Below are 26,590 nucleotides of genomic sequence, written 5' to 3' on the forward strand. Positions count from 1 at the left end.
TTCCATTGTCATTTCATTGCCTTTTCATTTCATTTTCATTTCATTCATCCATACTACAGCTGCTCTTTAGCCGTCATCAGTTAATCCATATAGAAATGCGCTAAAATCTGCTAATACAACTCCTTTTAGCTGTCATTAGTTAGTCCACATAAAAATGCGCTAGAATCTGCTAACACGACTCTTTTCAACTGTCTTATATTTATATGGTTGCATTAACATACACAAGCAGCATAATTCATATCATATTTCATTCTCAATGCATTACTTTCTTAGCCTGCATTTCATACATTTAACATATATTTGTGCAGAACTTACATTTACTCATGTCACACAATTTAGCAATAAAATTCATACATATTCCTTATAAAATAAGTCAACTCACATTTAGCGTTTGAATACTGAAAATATAATTTCCATTTCTTACATAATTTTTCAAAATATACATTTCACTTTCATCAGTCCATTTTCACATATACATAGCTAAATAAGTGGTTTTAAGCTCAGAAAACATAATTTACATGATTGGTGTTTTAAAACCTATACCAAAACATGTATATAAGTATAACATAATTAATTATCTTTTATTTCATAAAACTTGATTTAATAAATAATTTCTCCTTACCTAGTTTCTTAAATTACGTCAACAAGGACCCCAAAAAATACCTACAACGCTCACCCGGACCCTAAATCAAAAATCTTAATTCCATTAAATCAATCCTAAATAAAATATTATTTTAACATTTCTTAGGCTCATAAATTTTAAATAAATAATTATACTCTCAAATATAACCAATTTAACTAACTTTCCAAATAATACTCTCACTTTGAAGTGGGACCTAAAAAACACCAATTGAAAATTAACTCTTACCAAAATGACGACGATCGCAACCAAGGTACCTTAGTGGTGCCTGATCATTGATTTAACGACAAATTTAAGGAGAAATTAAGGATTTAGAGAAAATATACATTTCCCCGGAAGTGGTACTTACGTCACTCCCACAATAAATCTGTTCTAATATAAGTATCGATAGCGAAACTAGGAACCCAACGATACCTTCTATTTTCCGATCGGCCGAATATCTGCTGAAAAATTGGAGGTGAGAGAGAGAGGGAGACGGAGGAATGAGAGAGACGTGAAGATAGTGGTTGCTGCTGAGCTTCTGTTTCTAATTGAAATAGATTCCTATTTCAATCCATAACTTACAGGTTAAGCTTTCTTTATTTATTTATTTTTTTCCCTTTACTTTTACATAACACCAAATTATATACTTATATATATATAACCACCATTTCACTTAACTTAATTAATTCAAGTTAATAATATTTAATTAATTAATTAATTATTAATAAATAATCTTAATTTAATTTAATTCCTTTTTTACTATTCCCTTTATTTGTTTATTTAATACATTAATTCAATAATATTTAACTAATTAATTAATTAATAATTTTAACTAATTAATAATATTTTTTTATATTTAATAACTCTTTTTTTTTCCCCGAATTATTACTATTTTGACGTACATAGAACCAAATAAAAATAAGCATTCTCAATAAGTTTTAGAAATAATTATCCTTTATCTGTCTTATATAATTTCACGACAGTTAAAACAACTTTTTTTGTCATTTGCTTCAATATGACACCTCTTTCATAAACTATCAAATCTCTATATAATGGCTCTTCAAATCTTTCCGCGCACACACATACCCCTGCACACGCAATGCTCCACGACTTCTTAACTACTTGTACAAAGTGTATATTTTGACGTCAAAATACACGAACCCTTGACCAAGTAAATATTTATGGCCATTCCAGCTTCATGCTTCCCTCCAGTCTTCTCCATCCTACAGAAATAATTAAGGGTGGATTTTGCATAGAAATATTTACAAATTCATTGCAAGAAAAGAGAATGCAGCTGGCTTTTTTTAACTGCTAAACAGGAGTGTTTGATTTTAAGATAATCACAGTTTACCTATCAATACAACAAAACTGAGGCGGCTTTCCCATAGCTTAAAATGAGCTTTAGGTACCTTCCTCTGCATGTGTGAGATGCATTCCACCTGGGTTCCTCAATTAGCTGCCCACCGGATGATGAGGAAAGAATGATAGCAACTCCTTCAAAATACAAATCTTTACATTGTAAATATGAGCTTCAAGTGTTGAGGGGACTCCGCTGTCCGCAAGTAACAAAAGTATTACCAAAGACCAATGTACAATTTTCGTCTGCAGCATTTCGAGTAATGTCCTTTCTGCATCCAGCAGCTTGCATAAAAATTCTTTCTATGTGAATCAACACCTGGCAATAAGATCAATAAATCTTTAAATCTTTAAAATTTGTACGAGTTAGAATCCATTTGGGAACACGTTAATTGGTTTTACTTTTCATATTTGAAAATTTGTCATGATTCTGTACTTGAAAACATGTTTTGCACCTTTTGGGAACTGAAGAAACACATGTTTCTAAACATCTTTCGTATCAACTTTTTAAAAAGTGAATGAAAATTGTAACCAGCCAAATATGTTTCCAAACACACCCTTAAAGTTTGAATCTCACGTTCTCTAACTCTGTTTAAGCGTTCAAATGTCAACAAGTTCTATGCTCCAATACATAACAGAGTAACAATTAATCTGGCATTAGGATAACTTTAATAAAGGAAAATTATCCAACTGTTCCATGCTCCAATTAATGAAAAAAAAAAAAAAAGACGACTAAAATAAAAAAAAGCAATCAACTTTTAGATCGATCTACAAATCAAATTTCAAAATCCAAACTCAAGTTCAGTAAAGAATTAAATTTACAAAACTAAAGTGGTGTTTGATTTGCAATTACATAATAAGTCAACAATCATATGACAATAATGATATTATGTTTTTTATTATACAATAGCATTTTATTATACTCATATATTTATTATATTATAATTTATTTTTTAAAATGCATTATTATTTTTATTACATATTAATAATACTATTAATACTATTATTATCATCATTATATATTTATTTATATATTTATTGATATATTCACAGATAATATATATTATAAATTTATGCTGTAGTGGGATTATATATTCTACTATAATATGTGTAAAAAATTTATCAGATTGTTTATGCATGTGTATATACATACGTAAACACAGGTTTGCTTGCTTGTATATGCAAGTGTATGGATATGTTGTACATATGCATGCATAGATGTATTTATGTTACAAGCATGAGTGTAAATGCATGCATGTTTGAGTTATGTGTATATATATGTGTCTGTCTGTCTGTCAGTGTGCGCACATTTATGCTACGGTGAGGAGAAAATTGAATAACTTGTCACATAATACTGACCAGAATCAACATTCAATTTCAAGCTGGAAGGTTATAATCAAAACATGGAAATCAGAATGGAATTCTCACAAGCCAAGTATTAGTGAGTCCTGCTGATTTCCTATTACCAAAAACCAAAGTTGATTTGGAAAAGATAACATAACGACAACCCATCACTGACGTCAAAATATAAATGAGATCAATGAACCCAAACAGGATATAAAGTGGCTTACATGTCAACTCTTGCAAGCTCCTTTACAATTACCAATAATAAATAAAACCTTCTCCTCCAGCTTCTTGATGGTCTGCAAGAATTGAATTAAGGAATAGTCATTAAATGACAAGCCTCATAAACTGCCTGTCAATAGCTGAAATTTTAACATTACTTACCAAGCTAGAGATCTTTGCCCATCTTTGAGCAGAGGCAGCAGCATTTTTTAGGTGCAAACAAGGTGAAAGATCATAACTCAAGAAATAGGTTGAATTTTCTGTTGCTTCTGCTACCCACAAATGATTTGTTTGGTCCTTCGCTCTCTTGATGAGATTACAAAAGCCAACCTGCAAAAATTTTTTAGTTTAATTTTTACGTCTAATTTTACTTTTCTTTTAGCGAAAGGAGGTGGATGTTGATATTCGCATACAGAATTATAATTTAATAGATTATGCTCATAGACAATTACAAGCACATTCCATGGAGCCTTTTATCAAAATAGTCATGAAATCCACCAAGCCTATGAAGAAAACCAACTTCCAATTGATATACAAGCAGGTCCCTCATTAATAACATTTTTGGTGGAAAGAAAATTTACTAAATATAAGCAAATGTTCTATAAGCATTCTAATTTAGAGAGCCTTTTTTCTTGATGCCAGACAATAGGGGGACACAATCGATGAGAGAAAAATGAGGAGAAAGAGTAAAAGATAGGTTCATAGGAGAAAGGAGCTGTTCGTCACTGGGGAGAGGAAAACAAAAGAAAATCCTGATGAATTCCAATTGTAAAGCCGCCTCCATCGCCTACAACTATCAAGTACATATACAGTAATTGCACAATAAAACCCTAATACCTAAACATATAGAAGAGAGTTTTCAACAACTTTAACACAAGAATCCTAACATCCTAATTCTGCGCCAAAATAAGCGCGTTGAATACAGCCGAAATTGCAGTGACTGCCATCCATCATATTCACCCAGTTGAATAGAACTTGACTCAGGACAGTGTCACTACAAATACCAATCTAACAGCTTGTAACACTCTCACAAACATCGTCCTCAGCAACCCATGTAGCATCTGAAGCACGGCAGCCTCTCCACTGAACTGAATATCACCGAAAAGAAAAACATCAAGGAGAATACACAAATTTATCATCCAGAATAGCCTCAATTGTATTACGTGGTAAGAAATGTGAGCAGCCTGATGGAATGCAAATCATGCATAAGCACTGGAAGAAAAGGGAGGAGGCTCAAAGGTGCCTTGATGAAGGTGTCAAGTCCTCCACATTGAAAATATGACTAATTTTTACATGAGCAGGCAAATCAAGCAAACATTCATTAGGTTCAAGTTTCCTAAAGTGGAAAATGGACCAATGACATGGGCATGGAGCTTATTGCAGGAGCTTATAGGGGATCGTTCCCACTCTAATGCAGGTAATGACACTATCACCCACACCAAATCCCCAAGTATATGATTCATATTACTCACTGCAAGTCTACACCTGAACTGGATGCAAGTATGCAACCTGTGTATGACGAACAAAAGACCACACAGGCTAAGGAATACAAACATCATATGATAAAGGAACAAGATGAATCGGTGCTCACTTTTTGAAGCCAAAGACACAAAAAGACTCTTATCTATGAATCTATTCATTGAATTGTTATAAGCAAAGTACTCCAGATTGCCCTATTTTTGTCCCATGACACATCTAAAAAGATCACCCAAACAATCTAGTTTAGATAATAAACTGAAGAAAACACCAAATTAGTGCCACATATCCTAGGTGCCTTCCAAAAGTAACTATGTCCCTATGAACTTTCACAAGCCATATAATTTGACATCCTTGAAGGACAACTTAACTACATGTTATGCATTGGAGGTCTTCCTATAAAGGATAAAATGTGCCCTTTTTTTTAGCAAAAGAAGAATGTATTAATAGATTAAGAATTTACAACCAAGAGAATAAGAGACGTCTCCTTAGCAAAGTCTGGGGGAAAACTCAACATAAAATAAAAAAATAAAAAAAATCTTCCAGAGCCAGCTATCCAACAAATAACTCCAATCGTGCTGAATGTCCGCAAATCTCACCCTCCCCCCCCCCCCCCCCCCCCCCTCTCTTCAAACTCCCACAACCCACACACCAAAGAGAAGCAAAATAATGAACTTTCTCTCAATCCAGCAAATATGACTTCTTTCCCGAAAGGATACGCGCATTGTGCTCCATCCACAACCCCCAAAATACTGCAAAAAAAAAAAAAAGCACATTTCCAGACCACTGCCCTTTCCTTTTTCATACCAAAACCGACAAAGAAACTTCCAAAAATTCCTTAACTGCATCTAGACATACCCAGCATTCACCGAAAAAACCAAGTAACTTATTCCATACACTCAAAAAGATGCAGATTCTGAACAGTTAAAAAAAATATACAAACATGTCTGGAGGGAAAACCTTCAAAGGTCTCCCAATATGCAACAGGTTATTGGTATTAATTCTATCTACTGCAACCAACCACATGAAAGCCTTGATATTAGAGGGGGCTTGGCCTTCCAACTGGATTTATGGAGAGAAAAAGAAGAATTAAAGCTATTCATAAATTCACAAAAAGATTTGCAAGACTAAACCCCCGAAGGATCCAAAGACCAAGATCAACTATTGTCCTCCAAAGAAACCCGATTGTTATTCAACAAGACTAGCTAAGAAGATAACTCTACCATCTCCCCGTCATTCAACAACTAACGAAAGTGAAAATCACCAAGGTAAAGGATTACTTGGATCAACAACAAAATAAGAAACAGAGCCGTCCTGCCCTATGCTCAATAGAAAGATGCAAGGAGAAGAGGTGGGCAAAACTAGATTCCCCAACCAAAGATCTCTCTAGAAAGGGACCCTACCGGACAAGAATTTTAGTATGGGAAATGAAAAGGGGATAAATCAGAGAGAGAGAGAGCTTTCCACAGACTTTCCAAATAACATCTAGATCCCAAATTAGTAAACCTCGCATTCTCATCTAATCCATACTTAACTTTTTACAACTCTATGGCACAAGGAAGAATTCTCTAATGGGAACCGCCAAATCCATTTAGCTAAGAGAATAGTGTTTTCAGATACCAAATTCCCAAGACCCAAACGACCCTCCATTTTTTAGAACCAATCAAGTACACAAAGATGGAATCGTTTGCTCAAATTGTTTCAGAGTCCCAAGAACAAAATCCGTACCCAAGTCTCTCAAAAGGCATGTGTGGTAAAGGAAAAGAGGTGTTTACAAACAAGTAAAATTGTTTTAAAACCAGTGTTTTATTTCCTAAATTTAGCTAGCAAAAAAGTATGACATTCAAAAGCCATCCAAATTACATCCATCTTCAAAAAAAACAAATGGAACCTTTCCTGAACTAAACTAAGACAATGGTCTTACCTCTACTAAATCACTAGCACACAATTCCCAAATTAGAAAACCTTAAGAGAAGTGTAGTGAATGCATAAGCTAGTGTCCTTGAGCAAATAACCCTCATGGATAAGAAAGTCTATGAGTCCTCTACAATTACACTCCCTAGCATCCTCGAAAAAAAAAGGAAAAATAGAATACTCCCTTCAACAATCGCTTGAATACATATGACCTCAGCACTCGATGATATGAAGATCAACTACAACCAACTAAATTCATTGACTTCTCAACACAAAAACAACGTTTGACAACAAAAGCGTACTCATTAAGGAATTCCACTCAACATACTCAGCACTCAGCTTTTTCCAAGCAAAACATTGCAAAAGGTGGTTAGAAAATAATACAAACTCCTAGAGTAAAAGATAATATCTCCAAAGGTGGAGGAATCTTACCCCAGCATGAAATTCTTTGTCATATGTATTGTATTTTTTACAGTTCTCACTGGAAAATGCTATAGGATGTCCCCCCTAGCTCAAAATTTCACCTATACCTACCTTAAGAGGCATTGCAAGCAACCTCAGACTTTGCTTAAGTCTAGATGCTTAAGTACATATCCTGTTTTGTTTAATACCTCCAAAAACTTTAGCAAAGTGGGTTCATAAAGCTCCCCCTTTCTTAAGACAGTCGATGATGGGAGCCATAACAGTGTCGATACCCCTAATGAATCACCTATAAAAGTAGCTGCAAACCTAAAAAATGAGCTCAAACCATTCCCCAAAGGTTCTTGTTCTATCAAGATCAACAACTATACCTTGCACAAAAGCCATGAAACCAAAAAAGAGCAGACCAGGCAGGAGAAAACTACACATCTTGATATTCGCATACAACATAGCTTCTCTTAGAATGACAAAAACTAAACGTACCAAATGCTCACCAGTCCTATAGACTGGTATATCATCAAAATAGACCATAAGGAGTTCCCATATGAACGGATGCAAGCCATAAGTAATAACCCTCATAACAGTGTCAGAAGCATTAGCGAACCCAAAGGGAATGACTAACCACTCAAATAAACCAACCTTGGTCTTAAACACAATGTTCCCCTAATCACTTAATCTAATTCTAGAGTATCAACTAGAGCCAGCTAACATGTCATGCATGTGCTCAAGTCTATGCACTAATAAACTATACTTGATGGAAATCTTAAAACTCTACTATCTATGTACATCCTCCAAAATTCAACTTTTTCGGAGTCAAATGGGCTGGCACAGCACAAGGGCTAAGGCTAGCCTCACAAAACCCTTACCTAAAAGGTCTCCTACCTACCTATTCTATTCAACAAGCTCTTGTGGGTTCAATTGACAGTGGGAAAAAAAAATTAGGCAACTGGGATCTCTCATAAGCAGCTAAATATCTCTAATAGTCATAGGTCGCAACTAACAAGGCCACTCATCTATTTAATCAACAAATCTCCTACAGCATGAGACAAATCGCAAGCAGAATTACCAACCTCCAAAGTGGTCTTCTTCACAACAACTATCCATACTCACTCTTCAGACTCCCTTTTCAAATATCTTATGGTCTAGGAGATGGATTCCATTAGCTAACGAGGACCTTAGGGGCTGAATTCTTGTTCCAAAACTCCTCAGGTGTGGCTCGGTGGGGTTAAGAATTAATCTCTCTCCCTTGTACCAAAACACATTAACCTTGCATTTGGGAGCATCAATTTCAGGCCTTGGATTAGGATTTGTGTGGATTTGGACAGAATGTTGTAGATAATTGTATTGTTTTCTTCCAAATCCACAATCCAAACCCAAGGCCTGAAATCCATGCTTACAAATTCCACCTTAAAGTGTTTTTCCTGCTAAGGTTTGTAACATCAAACTAAATACAAAAATGAGTATCTCGTCTGCATCCTCAGGAATTCTATAGTGCAAAAACTCTTTGTCCGCAGACATGGAAGGGGACTAAAGTATCATTGGCTCTCTCTCATGTCAATGGGAAAATTTTAAGAACTTGATTTTTGAAGTTTTTACCTTCCCAAATATTCCTTTTTCAACTTATATGAATTCTATTTTACATGTTTAAACATTTATATCAGTTTTTATCAGTTGCATTTCACAGGTTTAATGATTCAATTCACTTCATGCGTGTTACACTCACCAATTTCATTATCTGGTCTTTCCACAGCATCTCTATTATACATATTGATTCAATAGTTTTAAGCTATTTATCATCTTCTTTTTTTTTTCAGTTTCAAAGTTATTCTCCAAGAAGTCTGCATTAATATAAAGAAATTTACTTTGTATTGAAATGTATTAGTAATTTATTTTCCATGAATATTTATGGAATCAAAATGTTAAACTAATGAAACGTGATCGCTTTATGAAAGGTCAGGGTTGCTCAAGAAAGTCAAATAAGGGTTATTATGCAGTTGTTCTGGCAATGTAAACTAACATTATTACATGCCCTAATATACTCACAACAGATCCTGCAAGATTATGGTTGATTGGTGCAAATGAATCATTGTCTACACAAGGTGAGCAAAAACTTATGGCAAGCAAAGAGCTTGAAAATTCTTCTTGCTGCAACTCAGACACAGAGCCATCTGTCACAAACACCCACTGCTTCTTTTGATGAACGACTGTATAAACCTCTCCCACGTATACAACCAAAGCAGCAATATCAAACTCACTGAAATGGACCCAAACGATTAACATGAATTAGTACACAAATTTCCTTATGAACTCAAGCTAAAAGCATTAGTGAAGGGTGAGTGAAAGGTTCACCTGGACAGTGGAACTCCACCCAAACTTGATAATAAGACAGATTGGCGAGGATTGAAAAATGGCCTACAAGAGACAACTAAGCTTGATTCTGTTTTATTGATAAAAATGGAAAGAAAAAGGAAACTTACCAAAAATTTTTAATTGTGGAGGGAGATAAAGGCTGCCATCTGCTGGTAGATCCTCTAGCTTGTAAGTAAAGGGTATCTGAATCAGAGTTTAGAGGTACAAGCCCTGCAACAGCATATGCTTGCCCCTCGACCAGCTCAAATTTCTGTCATTGTGATATGTAAATCAACTTTTTGTTTGAACAAAAGCTTCAAAAGAATTTTGAATAGGGATAACATTGTCATTTCATCATATAGGCACATATACAGATTGTTCAAATGAACAAGCAGACTAGAATAATGAAAGGGTCAATAGCAGTTCAAAACACTCACCTGCTTATCTGTCGGGTTCCAGATCGTAATCAAACCATCCCTCTGGTAGCCGTTTCCCTTATTACTTTTACTAGTTAAACCAACCACTCTCACCCTCATAAATGGTGTGATTTCTCTCATACTTAGGCCAGCATCTTCAAGTGCTTTCTCAATTGATTTCTGCATCTCTAACTGCCTGATTCCCTAAAGAACATCTGCATAGTCAACAATCTATCTGGATTGAAACACATTTATCTAGGCAATGCAATCTGAAACCAACCTCTATTTTTGATTGATAGGTAGCAAAGGAAGTTAGTTGTTCTGAGCTCATTTCAGCCATCAAAACTTCAGGTTCAGCAGCTACTTCAAGAATCTTTGAAATTTTTGCACCTTCTTCACTATCACTGTCATGATTACAGTGGGAATCCTTCATGCCCTTTTCGGACTCAGAAATAATGCCTTCTATAATAGTAGAGCACCTGCAGCCAAGCAAGAAAACAAGCACTAAAGGAAAACTTTTGATTGAAATGTTTTATATAAATGAGCTTTTAAGAAAATGATCATTGATGCTATCATTAGAGTCACATTAGAGTCTAAAGAGTTTATGATAAGTAGGAATAAGACAGAATATATGAAATGTAATTTCAGTAATGTAAGGAGTAGCAATGAAAAGAAGATTAAACTTGATAATCAAAAGATTAATAGCACTAATAGATTTAGATATCTTGGATCTATTATGCAAGTTAAAGGGGAAATTGAAGAAAATGTAGTACATAGAATTCAAACAAGTTGGGTAAAATGGAGGAGTGTGGAAGGATTTAATTGTCCTTAGTCTAATAAAGGAAAACACTCTCGATCAGGTGAACTTGCGGAAAAGGATTCATGTAGCCAACCCTACCTATTGGGACTTACGGTTTGTTGTTTTTGTTGTATCATTGATGCTATCATGATAAAAACTTTTAGCAAACTATATTTGAATGAACACAATAGGGGGCTATTCTATCAGTAACCTAATTACAACAATTTTTCCTTCTAAAAAGCTAACCAGTTTTGAACTTGGATAAACCAAATTAAAAAAGAAGTTAGTTTTAATGTGCTGTTATTACAGCACCCACATAAAAATGTATGGGTTTATTATTCAGTAATGGCTGCCACATACCAAACTTTCCTTGTTGTCATTGCTGTTCTCTACACTATAATTTATATCTGAAGCAACAAAGATAACAAGAATCTGTACACCAAAATTTCCACAAACTATATCAAATATTTCCCAATCAACCTATAAGATATCTAAGAGTCGAGACAGGTTACATTTTACTAGATGGGGGTATTTTTGTCATGCAAAATATTATAATAAAATGCACAATTAGTGTGAGATTGTGGCATCGCATCAGAGCAGGTTATAATTTGCAATCAGTGTTCATAGTTCCCATTCATCGTCACTGTTTCATCTCAACCATTGACGTTAGTGTTTTTCGCGGATTTTCACGTCACCATTCATCACCAGTACTACTGTTTACTGTTGCTTCTTCCTTCTCTTATCTGTCTACCCTAATCAATTATTGGATCAACATTGTCTTTTTCATTAGAGAATCCTTTAGTGCTCCCTTGTTTCTTGATGGCTTTCTTTTAAGACAGTGAAAGGTGTATTTGATTGAGAAAGCGAAGTTACAATCTAAGGGGACAAGAGGTCCACCTGAAAAAATAAAAACAGAAACAAAACAAAAAATAATAATGAAAATTTAAAAATAATAATAATAATAATAATAATAAATAACGGAATGTTACTCCTAACCAAGAAAAACTCTTTTCAATCCTTTTTTGTCTTAATTCACTAAGTACTTTAAATTTGCAAGCTCTCTTTAACCCTTCTTTGTTTCATACTTACTCCCATCAAAGCGCACTTCGATTCCATCAAAATCACACATTTTTAAATCCAATTTATGAATTATATCTTGGGCTTCTACGTCATTCCTAGAAATCACCTCCACTATGTAGGTAAAATTCCATCACTGTACTACAATTTATTATCCAACCCATTGTTCTCAAATATAGGAACCCTCACAAATCCATTCCATGGGGAAGGATGAACATATGATAGGTCCCCGAGAACATCACAGGAATCAGAAACATATCCATATTGCTGTTAGGTTTCCCTCCTATGTGAAGGATAGCCCGCATTGGTCCACTTGAATATCTTGGTCCACTTGGATATCTTGGCCAATGCCCAAGTGGAATCCATGCCTAAGTGGAAGAATAAGACTTTTGTGGTTTGGAATAGTCCACTTAGGTGTCATGAAATGACTAATAAATAATTAATTGTGATTTTCTTGGAGGATGATTGATCATCTTTGAGAAATTAAAGGCAGCAAATTAAGGAGAGTTATGGCTGAGAGTTACTGCATTTTTCGTGCCTATTGATCATCTTTGGAGAAATTAAAGGCAGTAAATTAAGGAGAGTTATATGGCTGAAAGTTACTGCATTTTTCTTGCATTATTGTGACAGCCAAGAAGGGAGAAAGATAAGAGAAAAATAAGAGAAGAGAACTTGATGAAATTTGGGGTTAGAGCTGTCTGTGTAGTCAAATTGGTTGCTACGATTTAAAGGTGATTTTTTCCGTCGGATCGAGCTGAATTTTTTACACCATGTTTGTGACTTGTCTTTCTTCAATATAGTCAGTTTGATCGTCATTTGGAGATCATTTGCATTGGTTTTTGTGGCTGAACAGCAGTCTCTGTTTTTGGTGAGACCTCTCCATTTTTATTATAGTTTGATTCCACCTTTTGTTGGTGATGACTCATGTTAATTTGTTTACCAAGAATTTCTTGTTCTTGATGAATTCAGTTGATGTATGCCTCTAGTTTTAACTGGAGAAGACATATTGTGACCTACTATTTGACATAGTAGAAGATTGGAAGTGGACTTCACTCCCTTGGTTTTTCCCTTCACAATGAAAGGTTTTCCACATAAATTTAGTGCTCCCTTTGTGATTGTGTGGTTGGTTTGTATTTTTTTGGCTGCTGATTATTTTAGATTATTGGCTAATTAATTATTTTACTGAGTGTTAATTGGACTGGAGGAAGGTTTGTCTTGGGATTTTGTGCTTTGGCTATCGCCTCCATATCTCCCTTCCCCATCAGTCATATCAAAGCTTTGACGGTGTATAATCATGGAGGTGAACACTAGCAGAATGATTAGTTTAAACAGAAGTAATTATCATATTTGGAAAGGAAAAATGAAGGATCTACTTTATTGCCAAAATTATCAAGCTTCTATTCTTGGTGAGTCAGCCAAACCTAGTGATAAAACTGATGATGATTGGAACTTGCTAAATAGACATGTGGTTACATTTGGCAATGGGTTGATGATAATGTCCATAACCATGTGGCTAATGAAATTGATGCACATTCACTTTGTGCAAAGTTGGATGAGCCTAATGCTAGAAAAATAGGGGAAATAATTTGTATATGATAAAAAAGCTTATGAATTTGAAGTACAAGGATGGTACTCGTATTACTGATCATTTGAATGAAATACAAGGAATCATAAATCGATTGGCCTCTATGAAAATTTCCCTTGATGATGAGGTGCAAGATTTACGGCTTCTTGGTTCTTTACCAAATAGTTAGGACACTGAGGGTATCTATCACAAACTCAGCCCCTGAAGGAGTTGTCTATGAGTTTGGCGAAAAGTAGTATACTAAATGAAGATAGAAGAAGAAAAACTACAGGTTCTTCATCCTTTCAACTAGAAGCTCTTATCATAGAAAACAGAGGGAGAAGCAAAAGCAGAGGTCCTAGATACTGTAATAAAATTAGATGCAAGTCCCTATCAAGGAAAGATATTGAATGTTTTGCTTGTGGTAAAAGAGGACATATAAAGAAGTATTGTTGGAAGTGGACGAAGGAACAAGTAAAAGAAAAAAAAAATGATAAGACGGATGAAGATAAGGACATGGTTGCTACTAGATCTGATGGTTTTGTTATTGTTAATGATAATTGTCATATTTCTAGGGAATAAATTAGGAAATTCTATTTTTTAAAATCTGAAATTACTATTAGTTTCTAGTAGTTTCAGTTTCCTGTTTTCTAGCCTAGAGATATGCTGATTTGATTTGCTGATTTTGTGGCCTTCCTAATTTGGTGGCCTTCCTCTACTATTTATCTTGTAATCGTCTCTTGAAATTCAATAAGAATGGTTATTCTTCTTCTAAAAAATCCTTCATGGTATCAGAGCCCCGTGCTCTTTTCTTTTGATGATGTTGTATAAGTAGGCGATGACCGGCACCCAAAGAAATCCCACCGGTTCTTCCAGTACTTCCGAAACCATTCCACCCAATCCTCCCAAGTATGCATCTGCTGATTACTATTCCCAGAATTCAGCCTTTCATCTCACCGTTACAAAACTCAATGGGTATAAGAAACCATGGTGCGAGCATTGCAAAAAACCGTGGCATACGAAGGAGACGTGTTGGAAGCTTCATGGAAAACCAGCAAATTGGAAGCCAAAATCCAAAAGTGACAATCATGCCTACCAAGCCACTACTGAAGAGACTCAAGAGCCTTCTACAAACTCAGATGCAGTCCTTTTTACCAAGAAGCAATTAGAGCACCTATACAAATTGTTTCAATCTCCAAAACTGTCCTTAACTCCGTTTTGTTCTTCGGTACAGAAGGGTAACATCTTAAAGCAGTTTATCGGATTCTTAGATACTTGAAAAGTACACCAGGCAAGGGTTTACTCTTCCAGAAAACCACACAACAGAATATAGAGGCATACACTGATGCAGATTGGGTAGGCTCAGTTATTGACAAGAAATCCACGTCAGGATATTGTACTTATGCCTAGGGAAATATGGTCACATGGCGAAGCAAGAAACCAGAATGTGGTTGCAAGGAGCAGTGCCAAGGCAGAATATAGGGCTATGGCTAACGGAGTTTGTGAGATGCTATGGCTGAAGAGAATTCTCGAAGAGCTGCGAATGCCGGTGAACATGATGACAAAGCTGCCATAAGTATTGCTCAAAATCCAGTACAACATGACCACACGAAGCATGTAGAGATTGACAGACATTTCATTAAAGAGAAGATTGATAGTGGAGCTGCTTGCATGCCTTTTGTTCCTACTACTCAACAAATAGCCGATATCTTCACCAAAGGACTTTTCAAACCTAGTTTTGAGCTCTTTGTAAGCAAGTTGGGCATGATAGATTACTACGCTCCAACTTGAGGTGGGGTTTCAAATTTCGAGGGAATAAATTAGGAAATTCTATTTTTTAAAATCTGAAATTACTATTTAAGTTTCTTGTAGTTTCAGTTTCCTGTTTTCTAGCCTAGAGATCTGCTGATTTGATTTGCTGATTTTGTGGTGATTTGATTTGCTGATTTTGTAGCCTTCCTAATTTGGTGGCCTTCCTCTACTATTTATCTTGTAATCGTGTCTCTTGAAATTTATAAGAATGGTCATTCTTCTTCTAAAAAATTCTTCAATAATATTGAAATTAATTTTGTATTTCTTCTTATCATACAAACCTGGTGATTTTGGTGTTGTGAAGATGAGGAATGATGGTTTATCCATAGTTGTTGGCATAAGAGATGTATGCTTGCAAACTAACAATGGCAACATGTTAATTCTTAGCGATGTGAGGCATATTCAGACATTAGACTGAATTTAGTCACTATAGGAAAGCTTGATGGTGAGGGATACTATAACACCTTTAGTGATGGATAGCAGAAGCTCACTAAAAGTTCTATGGTTATTGCTAGAAGGAAAAAGTGTTCTACACTTTACTTGATGCAGGCAAAGCTCTCCAAGAGCATGGTTAATACATTAGAGAATGATTCAATTTTGAAGTTGTGGCACAAGAGACTTGGGTACACGAGTTAGAAGGGGGCTTGAATTTCTAGCCGAAAAAAAAACACTTCTTCAAAAAATGAAAGGTACGTCTCTAAAGTCTTGTGAACATTGTTTATTTGGGGAGCAAAACAAGTTTCCTTTAAAAGTGCTTTTTCATTTAGAAAATTTAATGTTTTAGATTTGGTGCATTCAGATTTTTGTGGTCCTATAAAACTAGAACACTAGGTGGTGCATTGTACTTTGTTACTTTTATTACTTTTATTGATGATCATTCCAAGAAAGTATGGGTGTACACCTTGAAAGCCAAAGACCAAGTGTTTGTACGTAAGCAATTTCAAGCTAGTGTCAAAAAAGAGACACCAAAAAATTGAAGTGCATCCTATCAGATAACAATGGTGAATATTTTGGGCCATTTGATGAGTATTGCAAATCTCAAGGCATTCGACATCAGAAAACTCCTCCAAAAACTTCTCATTTGAATAGTTGGGCAGAAAGGATGAATAGGGCTTGGGCAGAGAGAGTGAGATACATGTCATCGCATGCTAATTTGCCCAAAATTTTTTGGGGTAAGGCACTGAGTATAGCAAATCCATTTGATAAATCTCTTTCCATGCATTCTTTTACGATATGACATACCAAAAAGAGTTTGGAGTGAGAAAGATGTTTCCTTCAGTCACTTGAAAGTGTTTGATGCAAAAATGAAGCCATGTATCTTTCTAGGATATGGGCTTGACATTTTTGGGTATAGGTTATATGATTTATTTAAGAATAAATTGATCAGAAGCAAGGGTGTTTGTTTGTTGAAAACCAGACCATTGAAGACATTGAAAAGGTTGTTGACAAATTGTGGTGACTTGGTTGATTTAGATCCCAATTCCTCCTAGTACGAGTTTAGATTAGGTTGGTGATGTTGCATATGATGATCGAGGTAATCCATGTGATGTGGATCCACTTGCAGCCAATGATGAGGTAATTGAACCAGATGACCGCCAACCCTCAAGCAAGTATTCCCCACATGAATACATCTTGCTCACTATTGAAGGAGAACCAAAGTGTTACAATGAGACTATAACACATGAGCAAAAAGAAGAGAGGTTGAAGGAAATGCAAGAAGAGTTGAAATCTCTATATGAAAATCATACATTTGAGTTGATAAAGTTGCCCAAGGGCAAAAGAGCTTTAAAGAATAAATGGGTACACAAATTGAAGATTTATGTACAAGGTTGTGAAAAGTTTCAACCAAAAACATGGAATTAACTTCAATGATATTTTTTCTCCACTTGTAAAGATGTCATCCATCAAAATGATGCTTGATTTAGCAGCTAGTATGGATTTGGAGATAGAGCAGATGGATGTGAAGACTGTTTTTCTCCATGGTGACTTGAAAGAAGAGTTCTATATGGAGCAACTAGAGGGTTTTCAAGTGAAAGGAAAGGAAAATCTAGTTTGTAGGTTAAAGAGTTTGTATGGCTTGAAGCAAGCACTAAAGCAATGGTGTAGGAAGTTTGAATTAGTCAAGGAGCAGCATGGTCATAGGAAAACTACTTCTAACCATTGTTTTTTATTAGAAGATATTCTAATGTGATTTTCTTCTTTTATTGCTCTATGTTGATGATATGCTAGTTGTTGTCGTGATATATCTAAGATTGACAAATTTTAAAGAATGATTTAAGTCTTTTTCCATGAACAACTTGGTGCCAGCAAAGAAAATCCTTGGCATCAAAATCACTCGTCACAGGAAAAACAAGAACGTGTGGTTATGACAGGAAAAGTACATTGAGAAAGTACTCAGAAGATTCAACATGAATAGAGCTAAGACGGTTTGCTCTCCTCTTGCTAATCACATCAAAATGAGTTCTAAGCAATATCCATCCACTAAGAAAAACAGGGAAGAGATGAGAAGAGTTCCATATGCTTTTGCAGTTGGAAGTTTGATGCATACAATGTTTTGTACACGGCCAAACATAGCTTATGCAATTGGTATTGTTAGTAGATTTCTCTCCAATCCTGGTAAAAGCATTGGAATGTTGTGAAAATAATTCTCAAGTATCTCCTAGGTACCTCCTTATGTGTTTGCTTTAGGAATGGAAACCATTATTGGTTGTTATACAGATGCAAACATGGCTTGAGATGTTGATACTAGAAAGTCTACATCAGGGTACTTGATTACTTTCACCAAGGGGAGCCATGGCTTGATAGTCAAAGTTAAAAATATGTGTTGCCCTTTCTACTACTGAAGCAAAATTATTTGCAGCTATTGAAGCTTGCAAAGAAGTGTTGTTGATGAAAAGATTTCTATAGGAGCTCAAATTCAAGCAAGAAGGTATGTTTTGCATTGTGATAGTTAGAGTACAATTCATCTTTGCAAGAACCACACTTTTCATTCACGATCTAAACATATTGATGCGAAATACCATCTGATTAAAGATGCATTGGATTTTAATTTATTAGAAATTGAAAAGACTCACACCAATGACAATGGTTTAGACATGATGACAAAATCCCTATCAAGGTAAAAAACGTAAAACTTGTTGCATGATTGCCAGTATAATGAATTCCTCCACATCGTCAGGAGGAAGAGATTTGTTGGGTTTCCCTCCTATGTGGAGGATGGCCTGTATGTGTGATTGGTCCACTTGGATGTCTTGATTAATGTCCAAGTGGAATCCATACCTAAGTTGAAGAAGATTTGTATGGTTTGGAATAGCCCACTTAGGTGTCATGAAATGATTGATCATTAAATAATTAATTGTGATTTGCTTGTGATCCATCTTGGGAGACATTAAAGGCAGCAAATTAAAGAGAATTATGGCAGAGAGTTACTGCATTCTTCGTGCAACATTGTGACAACCAAGAAGGGAGAAAGATGAGAGGAAAAGAAGAGAAGAAAACTTCATGAAAGTTGGGGTTAGAGATGTCTACACAGTCAGATTTATCGTTATGATCAGATGGTGATTTATCATCCGATCAAGCTGAATTTTTTATATCATGTTCATGACTTGTCTTTCTTCAATCTGGTTGGTTGATCGTCATTTGGAGGTCATTTGCATTGATTTTCATGGCTTGGACAGCAGCCTCAATTTTTAGTGAGACCTCTCCATTTTTCTTAAAGTTTGATTCCACCTTTTGTTGGTGATAACTCATGTTGATTTTTGTGCCAGGAATTTATTGTTCTTGATGAATTTAGTTGATGTATGCCTCTAGTTTTAATTGTAGAAGACCTACTGTAACCTACTAGTTGACATGATGAAAGATTGGAAGCTAACTTCGATCTCGTGATTTTTCCCTTCACACCAAAGAGCTTTCCACGTAAATTTAGTGTTCACTTTGTGATTGTGTGATTGTTTTGTATTTTTTGGTCTGCTAATTATTTCAGATTATTGAGTAATTAATTCTTTTACCTAGTGTTAATTGGACTAGGGGAAGGTTTGTCTTGGGATTTTGTGCACACATGATCATCACCTCCATATCTCCCCTTCCCAAACAATTGCTCCTAAATCTCATCCAACAGCAAAGCACCATCACAGTCAAACTCACTAACGTCATCACTATCGTTATCTAAAATATCTCCCCATTTCTTAGTTTCCTTTCCTTTGCTAACTCCATCACTTGCTATATCCTTAATTTTAGCAAGTGTATCTTCCACAATGCTCAACTCTCCTTCAAAATATCTCCTTATAATCATTGGCCTTATCTCACTAGAATGCTCTCTCTTTTCTTCATATAATTTCCTCATTTCCGCACCCATCATAGCAACCTCCCAACAAGCATACACCTTAAGACCCCTAGATTTTTCATAATTACATCCTGAAACACTTGATTTCCTACACAAACTAGCTTCTCCTTTTTTATCAAATCGTGGCGACACTAGCCTCCTCTAATGCCTCTACAAAAGCAGAATCAATAGCGAATTTGACACTTATATTATTATCATCATTTCACAAACTGCTTTCAAAACCAAATTAAAATCATCCTAATCATCCTTTGAATGTTGATCCATTCTACTTATTTTGGAGAGATGGAGAGAGATTTTGTGTTTCGTAAACATCTTGTTGAGTACCCACCTTCCCAAAAGTACATTTTGGCTAGGAAATTGGGCTTGTTCAGAAATAAGGTCATGCAAAGGAAGGGCTTGATCACCCATATCTTTGCACTGGGCCTTTTTAGGTACGAAGCCCATCTGTGAAAGCCACAATTTATAAAAGCTTTCTTTTGAATCCAGAGAAAGGCCCATAGCATTCTTGTTAAAACACTGGGCATGTTTTCTTAAATGGCCCAACTTTGTTAAAAAAGAAGCACCACCTTTCTCACAAACCTAGCCTAAATCCAAGATGAGTACCAGACGACTAGGCCAAGACTTCATAAGTAGTTGGATCCTTGCAACTGGTAATAAGAGCATAAGACGCCAGATTATCAAATCCATACCTGGGCGATGGCCTGATAGTGCATTTGGATCTGCGTATAGGAACACTATCAACTTGCTGGTTTCCCGAGTTAGAACTCCCTGCAATATGAGGATTGTCATCATTGCCTCGAGTCTCTAACTCCACCTGCACAACGTGCTCATCTCTGCTCCAGTTTTCTAGCTTCTATTTCTCTTCATCTTCCTCTTGAATATGCTTCACTATGACTTTTTCATTGAAAACCACATCTCTACTGATCCCCACCTTGTTTGCCATTGGACCCATAGCTTGAACCATTTCACACCATTCTGATACCCCAGAAAAATGTAGCATCTAGACTTTGCATCAAGCTTAGATCTCTCCTTACTAGAAATGTGCACATAGGCTGGACAACCAAATACCCTCAAACCAAAGTAGTCTACCACATTACCTGTCCATACCTCCTCTGCAACTTTCCCCTTTAATGATGCCCTTAGCGATCAGTTTACCAAGAAACATGCCATGCTAAATGCCTCGGCCCAGAAGTTCTTCGCTAGCCCTGCATTCAACCTGAGACACCAAGCTTTCTCTGCCAGAGTTTGGTTCATCATTTCTGCCACACCATTTTGTTGTGGTGTCTGACGAACTGTGAAATGTCTCCTTATGCCATGCTACTCACAGAACTCCATAAACCTCGAATCAGCGTACTCAGTCCCATGTCTAACTTGAGGCATTCAATTCTCTTCCTAGCCTGGTTTTCCACCTTAGCTTTCCACAATTTAAATCTTGAAAATGTCTCTGACTTGTGCCACATGAAGTACACCCAGACCTTCTATGAGTAATCATCAATGAAACTCACAAAATACATATGTTCGTCCCGTGATGCTACTCTCACAGGCTCCCAAACATCCGAATGAATGTGGTCAAGAATACCTTCCATCTTGTAAGTGGTTGTTTTGAACTGCACCCTGTTCTGCTTCTCAAGAACACAAAACTTGCAAAAAATCAGCTTGCATTTTTTTATACCCTTCAAAGGATTCCTCTTATGAATTTCCTTCATCCTATGCTCACCCATATGCCCTAAAAACATATGCCACAAAACGGTGTCATCTAACTCAAAATCTATGACTGCAGCTCCACCTACAACTATAGTGCCTAGCAGTGTTTGCTAACTTCTGCCCTTTCATCACCATTAGAACGCCTTTACACACCTTCATAACCCCACTTTCGGACTTGTAACTAAATCCGTTACAATCCAAAGTGCCCAATGAAATTAAACTCTTTCATAGATCCGATATGTGTCTTACATCACATAGTGTTCTCACAACACCATCAAACATCTTAACTTTGACATTTCCTATTCCAATTATTTTGCATGAAACATAATGACCCATCATAATGGAACCAGAATTAACTGACCTGTAGATGATGAACCATTCATGTGATAAAAGCATGCCGAATCTAGGACCCAAGAGTCCGTGAGGCAATCCGACCCCATTGAAATTGAAAGCATATCACCATCACTGCTTTATAAGTTTCCTTCCTCTACTACATTCGCTGATTTTGAAGTACCCTCTTGTTTTTCAGCATTCCCCTTCTTCCATTCTAGACACTCCAATTTTATATGCCCCTTTTTCTTGCACTTAAACACTAAATATCCTTCTTCTTCTTGGACTAAGATCAAGACTTATTATAATTCGATCCATTCTCGAATTTTCCTCTCCCATGTTCATGGTTACCCTTCACCACAAGCCCTTCACCATGTGAAATTTCATCATTGACCTTCTTTCTTTGATGAAATCCCAGCAATGTGCTTGTTACTTCTCTCGAATTCAGGGTTTCTTTACCCCATGTTAGAGTTGTAACCAAGTTTTCATGTGTGAAACGCAGGTAGGGAATTCAATAACATTAGCGCCTTGTCATCTTCCTTGAATTTCACATCAATCTGCATTAAATCACTTATAATTTGATTGAATGCATTGATGTGTTGGTTCAAATCTGAACCTTCCACCATCTTAAGCCAATACAACTTTTTCTTAAGAAATAATTTATTTGTAAGAGACTTAGACATATACCGGCTTTCAAGTTTCTGCCAAACAACGGCAGGAGAATCCTCTTCCATGACATGATACAACACATCATCAGCCAAACAAAGTCTAATAGTCACCATAGCCTTTGCTTCCAATTCCTTCTAATTTGTTTCATCCATGTCTTTTGGTTGAACTCCATATAAAGCATTCACCATACCTTGCTGCACTAATAGATCCTTAACCCTTCTCTTCCATAAACCGAAGCTTCCCGTTCCATCGAATTTAATGACATCGAACTTTGCAGAAGAAGTTCCAGAAGCCATTACAACAATGCTTTGATACCAATTTATTGTGAAAAACAAATGCACAGCGGAATAATTTGATCTTACAACGCAGCACTCAACGGTGAAAAATACAGAATAACAATCACGCAGATTATAATGAAAGCAATAACAAAGACACAAAGAATTACGTGGTTCGACAATGCCTACATCCACGGGAGCAATCGGCAATGTGATTTTCACTATCTTTTGTCCAAAGACCATTTGTTACATAGTACAACATGTATTTATAAAGTTCTCGGAGGCTCTCCCTCTAAAACACAACCAACCTAACGTCCCAATTCAAAATTTGAAAAACCAGCGCTGGTAACCGAGCCAAACCATCAACGGTTTGCAGAGATACCGTCGATAGTTAGATACCGAGAGCAAACAATCGAAGTAACAGGTTCAGAACCGTCGACAATTTCACTGCACCTGGGCCAAACTGCCGATGGTTACAGGGAAACTGTCGACGGTGTACATTTGTTCCATATGAGCCACATATCACAATAGTAATCTTACTATTAGTAAAAGATTGAAAGAGAATTTCAGAATACATAAAACCAAAGGAAAAGAAATATAGGGAGTTGGATTCACAATCCCTGTCCCCATAATAGCAGTTGTGAACCCATCAACAAGAATAACACGAGGTAAGTTTTCAGCATACTAGATGGTAAGAAGAAATTAGGTGTACCTGTGATATGATTAGTGGCAACTAAATCTATAGCCTAAAGGCCAGGACAAGAAGTCTTGGAGGAAAGGCAAGGTATAGGGTGACTTGTTTGAGCAAGAAATACAACGCAAAGGAAGCTTGTTGGGATGCTTGATACTGCTAGAATTTGAAATACTTCTCCTCTTATATAGATACTGTATGCTACTCCCCCTGTGGGATCTATGGTGACTACATTGGGGACACCAGGAGATTTACTGTGGAGATCCCAACACTACTCCGTATTATGACCTCGTCCACAATGAGTGAATTTGCAAGGAGGGCCTCTACCTTATCCATCTCTTCCACCACAGCCACTTGAACCACCTCGAGAACTTCTATGGCTACTTGGTTGAAAATTAGAATCACCTTGCGTAATGAAAGCAATCCTCTCAAAACCAAGGGATGAAACACTAAATGCAAGCAATGGGGAATGTGTGCTGGACGAAGCACAAAGTATGCGAGAATAAACATCAACGAACGATGGCATCTCTACATTACCAAGAATTTGGGACCAGACCACCTCAAACTTGGGTTTCAAACCCGCTAGACCCCGAAGAACTATCATATGCTCCCTCTACTTTTGCATCTCATTAACGTCAACAGTTATGGGTTGCACAATGTTAAGCTCCTCATGGATATGCACCATATCTGCAAAGTACTCAATGACACTCCTATCTCCCTATTGTGCAAAGTACTCTGACACCCATACATCCCTGTTGTAATTGAAAGTACTCTAAGGATAGACCATACATATGTGTAATGGTACTAGAATATAAGAGCTTGACATAATCCCAAATCTCCTTGCATCCATGATCCGTCCAGATGCAAGCATACTCATGCAATCTAGGGTCCCATTGAGTTCCATAATAAGGAGACAATCAATGCATCATCTTGAACCCACACTTCTTTCTTTTTTGTCGTGGCTAGGCCTGGATTAGGACAAGTTCTCTAATTTGCTTAGGCCTACCAAATAGATTTTGATAGGCTTAGACCATTGTATATAATTCTTTCCATCTAGCTTCAAGAGATCATTATTTGCACAATGATGAAGGAAACATACTCTTGGGATTCAAGGACTCCATCTCAACACTGACAAACTTAAACCAACAACAACAAAGTTAGGCCAAAACAAACAAAACAACCATGGACAAGGTCACCAACACGAATGAATCACAAATCAACTAGCATAAGACTACCACAACACCAAAAAGTGAACACCTATTGCCAAGAAACCAACACACAGCCCTAACATTATCAAACAACCACTAACAAGGTGCTAGGGCAAACAATCGAAAAAGGGAAAAATTGTAACCAAAATACATGATCAATACCTTCATATTATGATATATGAGAGTATTTTAGGGCATTGTAGAAGAAATCAGAGCAAAAATATTGCTCAGACAACTCTTATGCACTAGCGCATGGAGTCAGTGCTATCAGATTCTAGCCATCACATAGGAAGCTCTCCATCACTGAAATTTTGCAGACAAGTAGATCAGCTTGTGGAGAGTTATGTGGTTGTTTTTTGTGCAAAATATGAAGTATTTCTTTGAGTTTCTAAAAGGACAGCAGCATCCAATTTTTTTTCCAGCAATGGCTGTGTTATTTTCAACAACTCCTGGACTTTCTTCTGGTCTTTGGTGGTGCATATGATCTTCTACAACAGCAGATTTGAGGTTTAGGGTTTGATTTTGGTGGTGGGTTTGAGGTTTAGAGTTTGTTTTGGCAGTGACCATGAGGCTTAGGGTTTTGGTTGGATCTTGCTCTCATACCCAGTCCAAGTATTTGGTGAAGCAAGACCTAAACACAATGATAGGTCTGTCCTTCTATTTATAATATATGCCAAGTACGTGCCAATGATCGTAATACCCTTACTAACATAACACTAACAAACAAATAACAGTTAAAAGCAAATATAACCAATAACAAAAACAATAAAAGAAAAGGAGGATAAGACATTCACTTAATCCCAAAAGAAATAAGAAAGAGAATGGGAAACAAAGAATCCAACAAATATCTCCAATCACGATGAATATCAATTAAGTGCATTCCTTCAAAGATTTTGATGTGAACTCTTAGTTCTCAAAGATATATGAACAAAAATCGAAATGGAACAATTCAGATATTAATGCTTGATCATATAGGCCTTATTTACAGTTTGCTCATAGGTACAAACTTTATCAAAGGATTCCATTAGACTGAAATTTTGATTCGTAGCTAGAAAATGGTCAGAAAAACAATACCTTGGAAATTTATTTTAACCTCACAGTATCAAGGGAAGTGCAACAAAACATGTAAGTACATTGCAGAACATTTTCAAATCATAAAACAATTCATAGCCAGCTTAATGTGGGAGAAAAAGGAGTTACCTCTGATTGTACAATTGCCTCATTCTAGTTTCCATCCTCTCTGACCTCACAATATATCCCCCATTACTTAACCTAAAAGAGAAGAACATGTGCATATACTATCGCACCAAAAAATTGCTACAAATCAAAAGTAAAACAGGCAATATTCAAATTACCTCTCCTTGAAGAGAACAGGGTATATTCGTTTGACTCCAACTAAAGTTTGGGGAACTGGACCCCCAGCACTTTTGATGCATCTGAGTGCCAAAGGAGCACCAACACCCTTACCTATCAATAAAGATTTCAGACAACGCAAGATGCACAACTGCATTTGAGCTTCATTCAAAGGAAAATGAGAAGAGTACAAAAAATTTACTTAAAATAATTGGTACTTAAGCACTTACATAATCCCAGTCGATCAGCCCAGTGGGCTCTGTATGTACCATTCATGTGCAGAAATAAACTAGCAGCCTTTGGCACCTGAAAAATTGAAAGTACCTGAGAAAAGCCTACAGGGAAACAGATATGAGAACTCTATTATTTCCAGCCTAACCAAAACTAATGTCAGGAAGAACCTCAAGAGGTGAAACAGGTCCAACCCAGCCACCACACAATCCTGCTCCCCAGATCTTTGTAAGACAGCAGAAATTGTAAACAAGAAGTCAATCATCTAACCAAAATGTGGTCAATAAATCAGGCAGATCTTCAGCACAAAAAGCAATTTGAGTACCCGAAGTTTCTGTCCAATATAAAGTTTTCCAGAAACCAGTTGCTTTGAGAGCAATGTGTCCAAAAGAGCATCAATTGAATACCTGTGAGAA

The 26,590-nt window shown here is 36.3% G+C and overlaps 1 protein-coding gene across 5 annotated transcripts in view; it reads right to left on the bottom strand.

Moving 5' to 3' along the window:
* The window catches only part of LOC131168068 (protein BREAST CANCER SUSCEPTIBILITY 2 homolog B-like), a 31,218-nt gene that overhangs the window by 889 nt on the left and 3,739 nt on the right, over nt 1-26,590 (bottom strand). The window contains exons 8-22 of one of the 5 annotated variants that reach the window (XR_009140216.1): nt 26,500-26,581; nt 26,345-26,398; nt 26,174-26,249; nt 25,946-26,057; nt 25,791-25,862; nt 10,400-10,598; nt 10,141-10,323; nt 9,832-9,974; nt 9,704-9,766; nt 9,398-9,608; nt 3,707-3,874; nt 3,550-3,621; nt 2,201-2,297; nt 1,974-2,116; nt 1,538-1,845 (exon numbers count right to left, since the gene is read on the bottom strand). Coding sequence is in view for 1 of the 5 variants with exons in the window: in XM_058127258.1 (XP_057983241.1) it covers nt 3,553-3,621; nt 3,707-3,874; nt 9,398-9,608; nt 9,704-9,766; nt 9,832-9,974; nt 10,141-10,323; nt 10,400-10,598; nt 25,791-25,862; nt 25,946-26,057; nt 26,174-26,249; nt 26,345-26,398; nt 26,500-26,581 (1,432 nt within the window). In the remaining 4 variants the exon portion in view is untranslated. Of the gene's footprint in view, nt 1-1,537; nt 2,298-3,549; nt 3,622-3,706; nt 3,875-9,397; nt 9,609-9,703; nt 9,767-9,831; nt 9,975-10,140; nt 10,324-10,399; nt 10,599-25,790; nt 25,863-25,945; nt 26,058-26,173; nt 26,250-26,344; nt 26,399-26,499; nt 26,582-26,590 lie in introns of those variants that run through there. The other 4 variants (XR_009140218.1, XR_009140215.1, XR_009140217.1 and 1 more) reach the window with 4 other exon arrangements.

This window comes from Malania oleifera, chromosome 11, assembly GCF_029873635.1.
Source record: "Malania oleifera isolate guangnan ecotype guangnan chromosome 11, ASM2987363v1, whole genome shotgun sequence".
In the NCBI taxonomy this organism is placed as follows: Eukaryota; Viridiplantae; Streptophyta; class Magnoliopsida; order Santalales; family Ximeniaceae; genus Malania; species Malania oleifera.